Source organism: Octodon degus, unplaced genomic scaffold (genome assembly GCF_000260255.1).
Source record: "Octodon degus isolate 3935 unplaced genomic scaffold, OctDeg1.0 scaffold00096, whole genome shotgun sequence".
Taxonomy (NCBI): Eukaryota; Metazoa; Chordata; class Mammalia; order Rodentia; family Octodontidae; genus Octodon; species Octodon degus.
The window spans coordinates 10,440,943-10,458,529 of record NW_004524672.1 but is presented as its reverse complement, the minus strand read 5'-3'; the positions used below and the strand labels follow the sequence as shown (position 1 = coordinate 10,458,529).

Genomic DNA, 17,587 nt, shown 5'->3' with positions numbered 1-17,587 from the left:
TTCCAAGAGTCTCTAAACACAGTCAAAATTGATAAACCCTTGAATTGAGTACATAAAAGCACCTCGCTGTCGTAGTGACTGATGTCATAAATTTTCAGACTACAAAAAGGGACTGGATCCCAGTTTGTTTTTTTGGGGGGTTCTTTTTGACACAGGGTCTCACTATGTAGTTCAGGCTGGCCTTGGGCTCACTTTGTAGCCCAGGTTGGTCTCAAACTCAGTGAACCTTTTTCAGCCTCCTGAGTACTGGGGACCAGCACCAGTTTACCTTAAAAGCAGCATTGCCATAGCCATGCATGGATGCAGAGACAGGAAGATCACTGAGTTGAGATCCATCTGAACTACAAGTGAGTTTGAGGCCAGCCTGAAACCCTGTCTCAAAAAGGTAAAAATTGCAACATTGCCAGGCCTGGTAGCAGTCACCTGTAATCCCAGCACTTGGGAGGCTGAGGCAGAAAGATCATTGGGAGTTGAAGACCTTGTCTCAAAAAGATAAAGCAGCATTACCCTGCCACCAAACCTATCAATAACATAAGGAAGGGGCCAGGGAGATGGCTCAGTAGGATAAGTGCTTGACTGGCAAACACAAGGATCTGAGTTCAATCCCCGGTTCCGCCAAAGAAAAAAACGTAAGGAAAACAACCATCCTCTGCTATGAATATAAACAAAATCCCTAGACATCAGCTATTTGAGAAGCTGAATCAGGAAGATTGCCAGTTATAAGTAATATAGTGAGTCTGTGTCAAATAAGGAGATGCAACAGAGCTTAGTGGTAGACCTAGGCTCAAGCCCCAGCACACATACAAAAAAAAAAATCTATATCAAAATTATATATATATATATATATATATATATATATATATATATATATATTGGGTTTATTGCAAAAATACAAGATTGACTGTAGTTGAAAACTAAATCCAAGTAATCAGTTTAAAAGGAGAGCAGGGCCTGGGGATATAGCTCAGTAGCACAGCGCCTTCTTGGGGAGATTCTGAGTTCTATTCCTAGCACCAAAAAAGAGTTGTGTGGAAAGCACTCAGTTCAGGCTCTTGGCCTAAAAGGAGGGCAGATGTGATGGTGCACACATGTAATCTCAGCACTGTGGAGGCTGGAGGAGCACACCTTCAAGGCCAGCACAAACTACACAGTAAGACCCCCATCTCAAAGATAAGCAAAGAAGAAAAAAATCACAATCATTTAGATAGATGCAGAGAAAGATTAGAATATAATTCCCAAGATGATTTTTTTAAGAGGGGGTTATATTTCACTGGTAGCATGTGAATTTGACATATACAAGGCCATGGGTTCAATCCCAGCAACACTTCAAAAAGAAAGGAGAAAATTTTGAGAACCAGGAATAAAGCCGGGTATGGTGGTGCATGCCTGTAGCACTCCAGCACTGAAGCAGAGGTAGGAGGATTGCTGCCAGTTCAAGACCAGCCTGAAGTGCACAACAGAATCTCTGTATCAAAAAGGCAAAAAGAAGCGCATGACTTTAATAAAAAGGATCAACAAAACCCTAATAAAATACTGAAATCTTTATGAGATCAGTAAAACAGATGTCCACTATCAAATCTCTTTATTACTTCCCAGTCAGTGTCATAAACCAAAAAAATGAAATTATTGTAAAGAAAACTATTGTGTTGTTGACAGTGTGATTGTGTACAAAGATAATCCAAAAGTGACTATAAATATAGGATTAATAAGTGAATTTAGCATAGTCACAGAATACCAAAGAAAATCAATTACATGCCCACATATAAAACTAAATAGAAAAATGAGGCTTCAAAAACATAGTGTAATAGCATGAAAGCTAAAACCCAGAGAATACAAATCATAATTTTGCTTGCCTACATCTTGTAATCTGACCATTTTGGAGACAATATGGAATACATTGACCATTGTTAATTTCTTATCCTGCCTCGAAATTCTGTATCATTTTTATTGTTTTAAATTAAAAAAATAAAAAGAAAACATACTGTATAATAAATTTAAGCAGCTAGACATAGATACAGCAGTTTACAAAATCTCTGCATCGAAAAAACCTGCTGGAGAGAAATTAAGACTATATAAATGGAGGTATGTCTCATCTCCATGGATAGGAAAGGACTGTAAGATGCTAGGTTTTTTTCAAATTGATCTGCAATCCCAGTCGGGTATGGTGATGCACACCTATCATTCCAGTGCTTGGGAAACTGAGACATGAGGATCGTTGCAAGTTCAAGCTCACTGGACTACAAAATGAGCTCAAGGCCAGCCTGAACTGCATGGCAAGACGCTGTCTCAAAAGACAAAATAATCAGTAAAATCCCAGCAGGTTTATTTTTGTGAAAATTGAAAGACTGATTCTAAAATTCTGCCAAAAATGCCATAGCAGTCTTAATGTTTTCAAACATATTTAACTGTTCCTAGATATCTTCTTTTAATTTTCAACCTTTTTGTAGACATAACTCTTAAAAAATAACACATTTCATTTTTATGCTCCTTTATCAAACTTTTGTCTTGGTATAGAATATTATACCATTTGTAGTCTTTATTTCAAAAGCCTCCTATTGAAGGGCTGGCCCAGACAGCTCGGGATTAAAGCACCTGTTTAGGCAGACGCCTGCTGTGCCTGCCCCGCCCTCCGGGGCAAGTTGAAAGGGCATATGAGACTGGGCATGATGGCACATGCCTGTAATCCCAGTGCTTGTGAGGCTGTAAACCGGAGGATTACTCCGAGTCCAGTCAGTGTAGTGAGACCCTGTACTAAATACATTTTTTTAAAAAGCCTTCTAGGGGCTGGGGAGATAGCTCAGTTGAATAAGCACTTGCCTGGCAAGCATAAGAGCCTGAGTTCAATCCCCAGCTCTGCAAAATAAATAATAAATAAATAAATAAGCCTGGTTTTTTTCAGTTTTTTAAAATACCTCACACCCACTCAATGAGTAAAATTATGCAGGAATGGCAGAGTGGTTATATATTCTCTGGTTTCTTTATTTTTATTTGTGTGTGTGTGTGTGTGTGTGTGTGTGGCCAGCTCAGCCCACCAGGGGGCAGGGCTGGCTGGCATGTGGTGCTAGGGGATTGAACCGTGGTCCCTGTGCTTTGCTAAGCTTGTTCTGAGTAGGTGCTTTAGACCACTGAGCCATCTCACCAGCCCCTATTCTCTGGTTTCTTGACATTATATATCCTAGCTTTTAATTCTATGAAGCTCTCATATTTATGATTCTTAGAGGGAATAGTTTTTAGTTGCCTTTTTGGCCACCAGGATGATGCTTTATTTCAGAAGTTTAAGTAATTTGGCTGAATAACCTGGGGAACTGAGCTCAGATTTGCTGGCCTGATTATCCTGAAAAAACAGAGGGCTCTAATGTGGCCCTGGGTGAGGAGGGCCTAGGTAGGCTGGGTGGCAGTGTGAGAGTATTGTGGTTAGGTCTCTAGTACTCTCAGTACAGCTGCTGCTTCATTTTAATTTAGACTTCTAGACCTTTCCTGGGCACAGTTCCCAGAAAGTCCCTCTGCTGCTGATGCCCTGATTAAATTTCTGGATCTGTTAATAATAGGCAGCTGAGGGGGAAGGGCCAGGAGTTCTGCAGAAATAGGGATTACCAAACCAGATGGCCAGTTCCTCTGCCTGAGGCCCTGTCTGCTTCCTTTGGATCTAATGAGAGTTCTTCAGAAGATGGACACTCTTTGAAGCCATACTAACCTTGTTAAAGTCTTCAAATCCTCACCCCACTGAGAAGTAGTAGGGTGAGAACGCTGAAACAGACTGTAACATTTGAGATATGCACTCCTGTTAAGGCCAGAATAAGCGCTAACAGCTTTGACAGATCACTCCAAAGGAAAGGTTTGGCAGCATTGAGCTGATAGGATTCAGGGAGAAGCAAATACATATAGCCTTGGAGTTAAAAGAGGAGTGGGGTTTCTAATTTTTTTTATTACTATTTGTATTTTATTTAGATAATAATAATTAAAAAAAAAAAAACAGCTAGGTGTGGTGGCCCATGCCTGTATTCCTAGCACTTGGGAGACTGGGGCAGGAGGATTGTTAGGATCTTTGCAAGTTTGACATGGGCTACAAAGTTACTGTGACAAAATCAGCATGGCACTGGAAAAAAAAAAAAAAAAAAAAAAAAGGCAGGGGGTACAAGGAATGTCAGGATGAAGCTCAGAAAAAAAGGAGATGATGAGATGATGCTGTCAGGTGGGTAGAAATGGGATAGCTAGACAAGCACATGAGCCAGGACTGCTGTTAATGTGGAGTCTGAAATCATCATTTACATATCAGTGCTCTCCCTACTCTTCCTATTCCCAATGAATGTCCACCTAACTTGTAATGATTCCCTTCCTTTTATACTCTTCTCTTCACCTATCAAAGCCTGCTTTCAGTAGCCAGGCAAGGTGGCAGGCACCTGTAATCACAGTACTTGTGAGGCTAAGACAGGAGAATCACTGTGAGTTCAAAGCCACCCTGGGCTATGTAATGAGTTCAAGGCCAGTCTGAATTACATAGTGAGATCCTGTTTCAAAAAACAATGGAAGAGTATGGTTAATCTAATCTAGGTAAAAATTTTTTAAGAGCATTAATGCTAGGCACAGTGGCATATGCCTGCCTATAATCTCAGCATTTGGATATTCAGGAGGATGAGGCAGGAGGACTGCAGCAGGTTTAAGGCCAACCTGTACTACAAAGTGAGACTCTATCTTAAAAAAAAAAAAAGAAAGAAAAGAAAAAAAAGTTAAGGTTTCAAAAATTTCTAGATGCAAAAGTTTTAAGTCCTTTCATTGTAAAATATAGCACAGATACAGAAAACTACAGAGATTATAACTTAGTAAATTATTATATAGTGAAGAACTCTGTTAGCCCTCAGGACTTGAAACAACTTGGCCAGCTATTCCAAAAGCCAGGTATATGTCCCCATCCTGTCAAATATTTCCTTATCTATGGTCATCATCTAGTAAGATTTTATTTTGAGGGACCTAAAAATTGAGCTATGAATAACCACTAATGGTAACATATTAGGCAGCAGAGGGATGTTGCAGGGTGGGGACCATGAGAGCCAGCCAGATCTTAGCACACTTAAAATCATTTAACACAGCTGGTTCACTCTGTGCCTATGGTTAAAATGTACCTTACAGAAAAACATTTCTAAGGATTCTACAGAAGCTCTACTCAGAGCTGTGCCTTGTGCCTCAACTGCCTGTTATTCCCTGGTCAAGAAAGAGCCACACCACAAAACTTTCCCAAAGCAGAGCAAAAGCAAATCCAGCCTTCAAAGCTATGAGAGTGTTAAGAAGCTGGATGTTCTGCTGTGGACACTTGTGAGTCTACACTTTCCTGCACCTCAGTCTCTCATTGTGAAGTATGGGATCATGATACAGTAAACTCTTTATAATCCCCTATTCCTCTCCTAATATGGCCCCCTTTCCTTGATCTTTGTTTGTGTACCTGCTGTCCTGTCAGTCACCCTTGTGAGGGGCTCATTATTTTCTGTACTTCCTCCATTCTGGATTCTTACACGCCATGAACTTACTTCATCTCTACTCCTGCTCTGTAAAACATAGATGCATGTCCTAACACTGAACAAATGCTTGTAGAAGTAATGAATCAGTGTAAGGGGGGATGAGTTATTTCACATTCATGTGTACACTCTTCAATATTTAAGCAATCCCTATATAAGTTCATAGAGACTGACCCTTGACACTGTATCACCATTCCTCCCTCCCTTTCTCCTTATCTTCCTCCTTTCCCATCCTACTTTCTTCCTTTGCTGTGCCACTGAATGCCTGCCAAGGCAGGATGCAGATACACATGAGCATGCTGAAACAGACACTGTGGAAAGCAGCCAGATGAAATGAGAGCAAAACCAGCCATTCTACATGCAGAGACCCACCAGAATGAAAAGCAGTGATTCATGGAGCACTGCAGTTCAGACACTCCTTGAGTTTCGCTTTGAGTGCTACTGCAGGATTGGGGTCAGCTGGGGCTGTGGGGGAGGGTGGGCATCAAGATAAAGGGCCACCAGGCTTCTCTGTGGAGATTCATCGTCAGACAATCCCTCCCCTTAATCCCCTTCTCCTGCCCTGCCACCCCCACATGGACAGCGTCCTGGGCCTTTAAGAGCTGGATGGGCTGGACTAAGGAAAGAGCTTACACCTCTCCGCACCCTTCTCCTTGCCTTTGCCTGTAACCCTGCCTGTAATAGAAACTAACTGCAGTAGGAGAGGAGAGGAAGCAAGCAAGTGCACAGGAGAAAAGAAGCCAGACTGGGCTTCCTCAGCCCACAGTGGAGAGCATCGCAGAGCTCTGGAAACATAGCTCACAGACACGGTAAGGGCCTGGCAGTTCTGGCCAGCCTCCTCTCTGCTCTCCGCTCTGCTCTGACCTGCCTGAGTCTCTCCCTCTGTCCTTTAGCTAACTTACCTACCCTGATCAGTTTGTTACCTAGATCCTTCTCCCACCCAAACAGCTCAGCGAGGGTCTTCTTCCTGTTTCCCTCTGACTGACAGTTTTCCTCTTATTTGTGTCAATCACCCATTGTTTGTTTAGATTTTATTTTTATGGTCCTGGGAATTGAACCAGTGGCTTTTCACTGAGCCACATTCCCAGCCATTTTTATTATTCATTCATTAATTCATTTAAATTTTTGAAATAGTGTCTTGCTAAGCCTCTAAGCTGCCCAGGCTCAGCTTGAATTTGTGATTCTTCTGCCTCAGCCTTCTGAGTGTTACAATGACAGTTATACACTAACACATCTTGTTTCAGTCCTTTAAAGTTGTCTCTGGAGGCTGGGGATATAGCACAGTGGCATAGCACCTGCCTGGCAAGTGCAAAGTCCTGAGTTCAATTCCTGGGACTCACTAAAAAAGTGCTAACGATGTCTCTTAGCTGCCCAGGGCCAGGAGTGCTAACCCTTGCCACTCCTCAGAGGAGTGAGCCTGCCCACAGTGAGGGAAGAGAAAGAATTGCAGTAGACAGGCTTTAGCATATATCACAGACAGATTGTTGAGGATTACCACACAAGGGTTAGCTAAGACCTTGCGAAGTGAGGAACTCCTAGTAAGAGGAAGAATTACGAGACTTCCCTGAAGGGAACCAGAGTTCCAATACTGTGCCTTGTTCTCCTGCTTAAAGATCCAGGGTAGTTTGTTGATGCACCAAGTGCTGTGCTGTGGGACTTTTGATTATAATTTCCTAATCTTTAATAAGAGAATTTAGGGTTTCCCAGATTCACCTGTACCAGGTGTGCTTATTAATATTCTTGAGCCCTATACTTGGAATTTTTGATTTGGTAGATTTTTTTTTTCTTTTTTGTGGTACCAGGGATCAAACTCAGGACCTCGTACTAGCCAGGCAAGCACTTATTCCACTGAGCTATCTCCCTGGCCTCTGGTAGATTTTTTTTTTTTTTTTTTTTTGCGGAACTGGGGATTGAACTCAGGCCCTTGCACTTGCTAGGGAAGCACTTATTCCACTGAGCCATCTCCCTGGCCCTGGCCTCTGGTAGATTTTATGGTGCAGCCAAGGGATTTCTGTTTTAATGTACTCCTCAAGAAATACTAATTTAGCCATGAACCTTTAGATTATATGTGCTGTAAAAGAGCCTTCAAACTCTTAACATTCTGAGGGCTATGACCTGTGACCAGAGCCATTCTGTCCCCTTTACACAAATCAGGTTAAGCATAATCCTCTCCAGTAGCAAGGGAGTAGACAAAATGATTTTCTTCCTTCTTGTTCCTCAGAGACAAATGAGACTCCTTGAGTCCTGCTGTAATGTAGCTGGCATCAATGGTGTCACTAGCAAAGTCCAACTGTAGATGACATAAAGCCACTTAGAAGTTAACGGTCAAGTCTTGTTCTGTAGCTCTAGGCTAACTCCTAATTTATGTGTATTTTCACATCTATATTAGACAGGTAACTATATCTTGAAGACGTCTTCAGGAAAGAATATTTAAGAACTCTCTTACTGTCAGTTTTCATTCTCTGTGCCCTTGCCAGCACCCTTACTCCCAAATGTTTTTGTTCCTTCTCTTCTCACTATACCTGTATCAGCTGTGACTATCTTTTTAGCTAGCAGAAGAAACACCATAACCTAGAACACTTGGGTTCTTGCTTACGTTCATTCTCTGGGCACTTTGTTTGGTCAGTTTCCTAGGATACAGGGAAAAGAGTCTGAGCAGAGGGACATGCTACCGAGTGTCCAAACCCAAGTGACCTCTCTCCTGGACCATAGTCTCAAGATCCTCAGAGAAGATGGGAATGAGAGATACTGGGAATTAGTGGAGACAAAGGAGAAAAATGAAAGGAAGAGGGGATGGAGAGAGGGGATGAGAAGAGAATAAAAGGATGACCTAAGTAAGCAAAGAGGAAAACAAAGGATTGGGAGGGAGAAGCTAGAAAGGAAGAGGAAGAATCAGGATAGGATGGGAAAAGGAAAGAAAAGGGGAAGAAAAGCCAATTGGTGGGCTAGAAGAGAACACAAATAACGAAGAGATGAAATGTCATTGCTCCTGGTGGATTCCTAGCCTCGCTTTAACCTGTTTTCTAGAGAAGTCTGTTTCTAAGGCAGAGTCTTGGCACACTCTCCTAGGTGACTCTATGGAGATCTGGGTTCTAGTTCCAGTTCTGTCACTCAGTGACTCTGGCAGGTCAACCAGTCTTCCTAGTCCTCGGTCCCCCTCTCCCTAAAGTCCAGTTTTGGCCTTATGTATCTCCATAAGTTGACTGAAGTTGGCACATGTCAGTTGTATCCAGGTTTAAAGCAGTGATTTAGGAATTCAATCAAAATTAAATTTTTGAAAAGCTAAGCCCCAAGAATATAGCTCTGTGATATGAGCAGCTATGGGGCAAGCACAAGGTCGAATGAGTTTGATTCCCCTCCTGGTACCAAAAAAAAAAAAAAAAAAAAAAAGGCCAACCCCTGGGGTTGGAAGAGTTTGACAAAGAAGGGAAAAACAATTTTCAAAGAGCAGCTTAAGAGGTGGTAGGGGCCAGGGAGATGGATCAGTAGAATAAGCGCTTCCCTGGCAAGCGCAAGGACCTGAGTTCAATCCCAGGTTCCATCAAAAAGAAAAAAAAAAAAAAAAGAGGTGGTAGTTTCCACCAGGGATGGTAGCACATGCCTCTAATTTTAACACTTGGGGGAGACTGAGACAGGAAAATTGTGAGTTTAAGGCCAACCTAGGCTACATAGCAAGACCTTAAACAAACAAGCAAACAAAAAAGCAGTAGTTTCCAAACTAAGGATGTTCAGGCATTTAAGTGCTATTCTCTAGTTTCCTGTTTTAGGTCATCATCGTGAGACTCCTGGACATGGGTATAATGTGAGGTCATTCTTCTGTCAGGCAGGCTCAAGGGCCCACCACAGGTTCCTGTATCCCAAAGGTGAGAGCCACAGTTCAGAAAGGAGTAAAGACAAAGTGTTGGCATGGGGTATTAGATATTAGACTCAGGCCAACCTTGCTCTATTAACAGCGTGAAGACCCAAGATAGCTGAGTCATTGTTTGCATAGTTTTTGTATGCCTCATGTTCTAAGCTCTGCATCCCCATACAGAAAAGGAACTGCTGTTGTCGCTCAGGAAACACTTTTGGACCCTTTTCTATGCAGAGGTTTGTTCTGGTCTCACATACACACATGCATCTTCAGCCTCAGCCAAGAGACTGCTTCCCAACTTTACCCTCTTATTCTGCAATCCTTTTTTAAAGCTTTATCTGGATCCTGGAGTCAGGGATGCTGTTGTTTTCAGTGACCCTCACATTCTGCATGAGGATTAGTTACTGGTGGAACCAGGAAGTGAACTCAGGCCTTTGCCCTTGCCAGGGAAGTGCTTATTCCACTAAGCCATCTCCCTGGCCCTGGATTAGTTACTTCTAAATGACTTTATTCCATCTTTGGAGAGACAGGATTCTAATATACCCTACCTGTGACCTCAGTCAAGCCACATCAGACTTAACATTTTTTATTTTAAAATGCAGAAGTTAACTATAACTGTTTTCATGGAATACTAAATGATTGCTTTTCAGATACTCAAAACTTAAGATATTCTCCACTATCGATTTTTTTTTTTGTATTTTATTTTTTTTTATTTTTATTTTTTTTTCAGAACCAGGGATTGAACTCAGATCCTTGCGTTTGCCAGTTAAGCGCTTATCCTGCTGAGCCATCTCCCCGGCCCTTTTTTTTTTGTATTTTAGAGAAGCATCTACAGGGTGTTCAGGGTCTCACTACTAGATTGGACTCATAGTGATCTGCCTGTTTACAGCCTCCCAAGAGTTGGGATAACAGGTGCACACCACCACACCCAGTCTCAATTGCTGTCTCAGTGCACCGCAGGGGCAGGGCTGACATGGCAGGCCCGGGGGTCGGATCCCCAGCCCCTGTGCCTGCTTGCAGATGCTTTAATCCACTAAACTTTTTTTTTTTTTTTTTTTTTTTTTTTTTTTTGTCAGAACTGAGGATTGAACTCAGGCCCTTCACTTGCCAGGGAAGTTCTTGTTCTACTGAGCCATCTCCGTGGACCCTTGCTAAGCTATTTTAAGCTTCTTAATTAAACAGTATATTTCCATTCAAGTGTAAGTCCTTTGTTTATGCAAAGAGAGTTTCACGTCTCATGAGCTTTGTTCTAGCTTAATGTGGTCAAAATGTCTGCTCACTAAATAGGCAAAACTAGAATCAAAGTGGCCACATATTAACTCTTCTAGTTTTCTTTAAGGAAAGTTTGTTATGGGAGGCTAGGATAGTTTAACTAGGTTCTAAATTGGACAGCATATATTTTTAAAAAGGTATCCTTTTTTAACTTGCAAATATAATTCTGAGATTTGTGTAATTATTTTTCCTAGTAGTAAGGGTCTTTGCACTGAGCCACATCCTCTTTTTGAGTTTTCATTTTAAGATAGGAAATTACTAAGTTGCTCAGATGGGGCTCAAACTTGTGATTCTCCTGCCTCTGTCATCCAGAGTTCTGGGATTACTGATGGCATCATTTATCTAACTTTGTGTAACATTTTCGGTTCATTAAAATCTATGAGAATAAATCAGTTGTGGTGGTCTATGCCTGTAATCCTAGCACTCTGGAGACTAAAGAAAGATTGCAAGGTAGTGAGAACCTGTCTCAAGAAAATAAAAAGGGCCTGGAGATGTAGCTCAGTGCAAAGGTCTTGGATTTAGTCTCCAATAACACCCACACAAACAAACCTGTGAGAATAACTGTTATGAAGAATATAAGGCTGTGGGTCTAGCTCAGTGACAGGGTACTTGTTCAGCATGTATAAGACCCCAGGTTTGATCCTCAGCACCACACAAGAGGAGGAGAAGAGGAAAAAGAATAGAAAATATGTTTCATCATGGAAACACAAAAGAATATAATTAGGTGTTGTAGAAGAGACTCACATACTGTTGTCCAGCCCTTCAGGCCTCCCTACCCCTTCAGAGCTGGAAAATCCACATGGGCTCATGGACAAGGGTCCCAGAAGAGGGAAGCTGGGATGATTCCACCTGGAAAAGAGAAAGCTAAGGTGTGGAGAAATTCCAAGTTCTGAAAGGGGCTGCCTAACAAAATGGTAGTTCTGAATAAAGAGATGAAGAGCAAACTCGTTATGGAAGAGTTGCCCAAGACTCAGGACATATGAGAACTTGTACTGTAACGTCATGTACCTCGGTAGTGTCCCAAATTTTCTGATCAAGAAGATTATGGGGCCAAAGAGGAAAGTGATCGATGACATAGAGTGGGCCTAAGGAGAGTCACATGGGGAGAAGATACTCTCTCAGGCTTTCACAGAGAGCACATTGGCCAAGCATTGGCCGTGACTCATCCACATGGCTGCACTGATAAAGGTTCTACAATCTGAGGTACAGGATCTCAGGACAAATCCTGAGGGCATTTCACTGACCTTCTCAGACCAAAAAGCTCCAACTCTTGTTGCACAGGTCCTGCTTTACCTTGGTCTTAACCATCCAGCAGAAAAGTATGAAGACGAAATTATAAGAAATAAAGCCATGCTGTTAAGTTGAGCTGTGGGGGACTCAGGTCAATAATTTCTGACATTGCCAGTTAAACAGAAGACCCAATGCTATTATGGGCTACTGGACTCTTTTAGAATATTTTGCTGAGTTTACACACCTATAATATTCAATAACGGAACTTAGAAAAAATGGGGTATACAGATGAATGTCCATTTTGTATCTATGTATTCAAAGTGGTTGGGATAGATATATAGTTACATTCTGTTAATGAATAGAATGATTTGTTCTAATGGTGTTTGTAAATAGGATCACAAGTCCGCATCTTGTACAGCAATTAACCACTAAGAAGAATATATGCAGTGTATTATTTGTTGAAAAATAAAAAAAATAAAAATTAAAAAAAAAAAGAGTTGCCTAATAGATTGTAGGGTAACGCGTAACAAGAGGGTATTTGGCAGATGGACGGTTTAGGCCTCTAATTAGCCATGGAAAACAACAGAGGCTCTGGAATCACACATATCTGGGTTTAAATTCTAATCCTTATGTCATTTGAGGCAAGTATCTTAACCTCCCTAAACCTCAGAGTCACAAACTCAAAGTAGAAGTAAAAATAGCTACATACTGTATAGAGTAAGAAAATGTCAGCCTCTTTCTCTTGCTTCTTAGATCTCCAACATTCACACACGCTCTTTGCTCCTCCTTGTTCCTTCAGGTGACTCTGGCACCAGCTAGTAGAGCGAGGGGTGATGGCATCCCTGATACAGGACCGTGAGTAACCTTGCAGAGGAAGGTTTGGGGCAGTCCAGGGAAGGGAAGAGGGCTGGACCTGGATTCCAGGGCTCCTCTGGGCCCTCTACCCTTCCTGCTAGCTCCCTAGTCTCTGCTTTTTCTGGCACAGAGCTGACTACTGATCAGGATCTGCTGCTGATGCAAGAAGGCATGCTGATCCGCAAGGTGAGGTCCAAAAGCTGGAAGAAGCTAAGATACTTCAGACTTCAGAATGATGGCATGACAGTCTGGCATTCACGGCAGGCCGGGGGCAGTGAGAAGCCCAGCTGTGAGTGACCTGGAGGACTAGGGTGGGCACATGGGCGAGTAGGTCCCTGAGGAGCCTGGCAGCCTGAGGGCAGGGGAGGGACCAGGATTCCACTGATCTCATGCCCTTTGTGGCTGTGTCTGAGCCCATACAGATCATAACCAGATCATAATGTGTCTTTGTAGGGCTGTTGTGAGGATTAAATTTGTTTTTCCATATAAGGAATTTAGATGAGTGCTGGCACATAATAAAGCTCAAGTCATAGAAGAAAATGTGTGTGTGTATGTGTTTTCCTGGAGAGTGAATTAGAAACTCAACTATACCCCCAGCTCATTTTTTTTTGTTTGTTTGTTTGTTTTTGGTGGAACTGGGGATTGAACTCAGACCCTTGCACTTGCCAGGGAAGCACTTATTCCACTGAGCCATCTTCCCAGCCCCCCAGATTTTTTTTGTTTGTTTTTGTTTTTAAAGACTATGTAGTTCAGGCAGACCTCCAACTCACAGTGATCTTCCTGCCTCAGCCTCCTCAGTGCTGAGATTATAAGTATGTACCAATATCCTCCACAGTCAGTCCCATGCCCTTTTAATGTTTTTGGAGACAGGATCTCACTAAGTCACCCAGGTTAGGCTCCTCCTCAGGTTCCCAGAGGGCTGGGATTAGAGGTGTTTACCACAACTACTGACTCATTGGTTAAATCTTATTTTTGGTTGTTGCTGGTGTTCTTATTATACAACCATAACCAAACAAACAAATAAGACCATTATCTCAGACATCAATCTGCTGAATTAAAGCTCTGGCTTTGCCACTTTTTTGCTCTATCATCAGATTAATCACTATCTGCCTAGTAGGTTACAGAGATTGAATGAAATAATGTATGTGGCACCTAAAACAGAATCTGATTAATCAAAGTTAGCCATTCAAAAACATATCAAAACAGTAGATTCTGTTGACCAAACTATGATATCTTTTTTTTTTTTTACATTTATTTATTGTGTGTGTGTGTGTGTGTGTGTGTGTGTGTGTGTGTGTGTGGCCAGCTCAGCCCACCAGGGGGCGCGGCTGGCTGGCATGTGGTGCTGGGGGATCAAACCGCGGTCCCTGTGCTTTGTCAAGCTTGTTTCAAGTAGGTGCTTTAGACCACTGAGCCATCTCTCCAGCCCCCAAACTATGATATCTTTAAACATCTCATAGCCAGTATGTGTGGTGGTGCATCACTGGAATCCCAGTCTTTGAGAGGCTGAGGCAGGAGGATCACCACAAATAAGAGGTTAGTCTGAATTAGCTAGTGAGACTGTCTCAAAAACACAACAAAAACAAAACAAAACAAAATTAAAATTAAAAATCTGATCACAAATAGAATCTTAGAGAGTCTGCTTTACACACATATCCAAAGGTCATATTTTAACCCACTCCCAGTAGAGGTAAGAAGTAGAATTTCTCTGGCTCCTTCCGAGACATTTGGAAAGAAAAAACCCTCAAGCTTGATTTGAACATATGCTGCCTTCTTTGAGCATATAATTGCTTCTACTCTCCAAATGCGTTTCAATTTGTCATCTCTACCAGTTCTATTGTGATCACTATTGAGACTAGCCCTGGAAGGGAGATATCCATTGCCTAAGACAAGGACAACAGGGATTCAAGTTCTTTTGTTCTGTTGTCAGATTGCCAGCTGGTGGCTGGAAGCCACATCTAAGCACTTCTAGCACAGGCCCCTTGCCATAGTGCCTATGAGAACAGTAATGACTGTTGACTCCTGAGATCCAGAAGTCTGCATCTCCATGCACTAATGCCTTTTAGGACTCTTCCTATAGAATTTAGGGTTCCAACTCTGTATATCTTCATGGAGAAGAGTGTGCTGCTCGTCTTTGCTGTGATTTGTTGGATTCCCTTCCTTAATATTCCCACCCACTTCTTCTCTGACAGTCTCGGTCTCTGATGTTGAGACAGTGCGGAAGGGCCATGATTCTGAGTTGCTGCGCAGTCTGGCAGAGGAGTTCCCACTGGAACAGGGCTTCACTGTTGTCTTCCATGGTCGTCGCTCCAATCTGGACTTGGTAGCTAACAGTGCTGAGGATGCGCAAACTTGGATGCGAGGACTCCAGCTGTTGGTGGACCTTGTTACCAGCATGGACCAACAAGAGCGGCTAGACCAGTATCAATGAGATGTAGAGTCAGGGTAGGGAATGAATGCCTTAAGGAGCCAAGCGCTGCAGCACTAGGGAAGATGGAAAAGACCTCAGGCTGATGTATCACTAAGGGTTCTAAGGAAGAAATGGATGCCAGGGAGGGCAAAGATACAGCCAGGTAGAGTTTGGGCATGAATAGGCAGACAGATGGACTGCTGCTGCTGAGAGCTGAACAGAAGATCCTGGTGTATTAACTGCCACAGAGACAGGAAGCAACTCCTTAGAGAGCTCTGTGGTATAGCACTTCAGGATTCCTAGATTGTATGTTACTTCATTCATCACCACAAAGCAGGATGTACCAAGCAACATGCCAAGTTTTAGAATAAAAAGATTAATTAGACACAGAAATCACCTTAGTGGAAAGGATGGAATTGTGTGATCTAAGTACCAAAGGAATATTACAATAATTAGATTATTTGTATACATTCAAAGGAAGAAAAATAATTTATAGTGCTCTGAGAAAGCTTCAGGGGAGAAATAGCATAACAGCCTGCCTTAAGATGAAGTAGGGCTGGAGAGAGCTCAGTGGCTTATGTGCCTGCCTGGCAAGCACAAGGTCCTGAGTTCAATTCCTGGTACAAAAAAGGAAAGATAATTAAAATAAGAATAAAATAAAAAAAAGAAAGATGAAGTAATATTTGAACAGAAAGAGAAAAGTGAAATCCAGAGGTAGGAGACTGAAGACCAGGACAGAGTGGGACATCAGAAAGTAGGGACATTAAAAAAAAGAAAGAAAGAAAGTAGGGATGCTAGATACAAGAATGCTGGATTGCACCATATCACAGAGTGAAGATTTTAATTCTGTCTTATGAAAATTGGATGTCTTTCTGCAAACAGGGAGATCTGCTGCAGGAAATCTGCATATGCCTGGGCCATGCTGTAGAGAGATAGATTCGTGCTTGGGAGAGATTATTGTAGAAGTTCTGTGGAGAATGGATTGACATGGGAGAGAGACTAGACAAGAAGGGAAGAGGTATGAATGAGTTAACACACACACACACACACACACACACACACACACACACACACACACAGTGCTTTTGCCTTGACTCAGAGTTAGATGGCTGAGTGACTGGTTCCAGCGTGGAGACAAAAACCAGGATGGTCGGATGAGTTTTGAAGAAATTCAGCGGCTGTTGCACCTAATGAATGTGGAGATGGACCAAGAATATGCTTTTAACCTTTTCCAGGTAAGTCTTCTGGGGGAGCCAGATGGCTTTTGACCTTTATCAGGAACATTCATTTGTTGAATCCCTGCTGTGTCTTTGAGCACTATGACAGGCAAAATGGGAAAATGATTGGAAAATGATTCTTGCCAGTCTTGTTAGAAAGATGAATTGTAAATCTATGAAAAATAGATAGCAATATGTTGTTGTGCTGGACCTCCAGGAGCTTAGCTTTCTGTTCCTGGCCACAACTTTGCAGGTACATAGTACGAAGCCCTCGCAGGAATGTGAATAAATAGGAGGGAGTTTCTTCTGACCTTTTGGGGACCTTTAGGAGATACAAAATTTTCTTTTGTAGCAAATGATATGGCAGAAACTTTGCTTTTAACTTACTGAAGTGGCTTCATCTATGAACACTAAATGTCAGGAGTTCTGGAGGCATTTTATGGAAGAATGTTTGAATTTATCAATAAGGTTGCCCTTACAGGGCTGGTGAAAGTCACAAAATTTGCCTTTAAAGTGTCTATCTGCTCTCCTGTAACCTTTTGTAGACAGCAGACATCTCCCAGTCTGGGACTCTGGAAGGAGAAGAATTTGTACAGTTCTATAAGGCACTGACTAAGCGTAATGAGGTACAGGAACTCTTTGAAAACTTTTCGGCTGATGGGCAGAAGTTGACCCTCCTGGAATTTGTGGATTTCCTTCAGATAGAGCAGAAAGAAAAAGGCTGTGCTCCTGATCTTGCTTTGGAACTCATTAACCGCTACGAGCCTTCAGAGAGTGGTAAGGGAAACTGTGGAGAGGCACCAGATGTGGGGGACAGGGCAAGGGCTATAATTTAAAAGATACAGCGAGAAGCAATCTTCTGCCCAACATCTTCCTAGGAGGAGGCTGAATCCAGTCCTGTCCTGGCCCCCTGTGCAGTCACCTCAGTTAGCCACTCCTCCAGAAAGAGAACAGCCATTCCCTGCCCAAACAAGCAGGGTCTAGAGGACTCCACTCTTCCCCACTGGTCATTTAATATACTCCTGGCTCATAACCTTTACTTTGGGGAAGTTTTCCTGCTATCAGCTTTGACTTGGGTGAAATAGAAAATCCATGACCTTCTTCTCTAGCGGAAATGATTCTGTTTCCTCTGGTTCACCTTCATAGTTCCTGCTCACTGTCCCTTTATTTTATTTATTTATTTATTTATTTATTTATTTATTTATTTTTGTGGAACCTGGGATTGAACTCAGGCCCTTGT

The 17,587-nt window shown here is 42.2% G+C and overlaps 1 protein-coding gene across 3 annotated transcripts in view; it reads left to right on the top strand.

Moving 5' to 3' along the window:
• Positions 1-6,159: 6,159 nt before the first annotated feature.
• The window catches only part of Plcd4 (phospholipase C delta 4), a 38,481-nt gene continuing 27,053 nt past the window's right edge, over positions 6,160-17,587 (top strand). For all 3 annotated transcript variants that reach the window (XM_023723019.1, XM_023723018.1, XM_004638244.2), the window contains exons 1-6: positions 6,160-6,319; positions 12,665-12,720; positions 12,851-13,009; positions 14,913-15,141; positions 16,236-16,365; positions 16,893-17,124. In XM_023723019.1, coding sequence (XP_023578787.1) covers positions 12,699-12,720; positions 12,851-13,009; positions 14,913-15,141; positions 16,236-16,365; positions 16,893-17,124 — 772 coding nt within the window. In that variant the 5' untranslated portion in view covers positions 6,160-6,319; positions 12,665-12,698. The remainder of the gene's footprint in view (positions 6,320-12,664; positions 12,721-12,850; positions 13,010-14,912; positions 15,142-16,235; positions 16,366-16,892; positions 17,125-17,587) is intronic.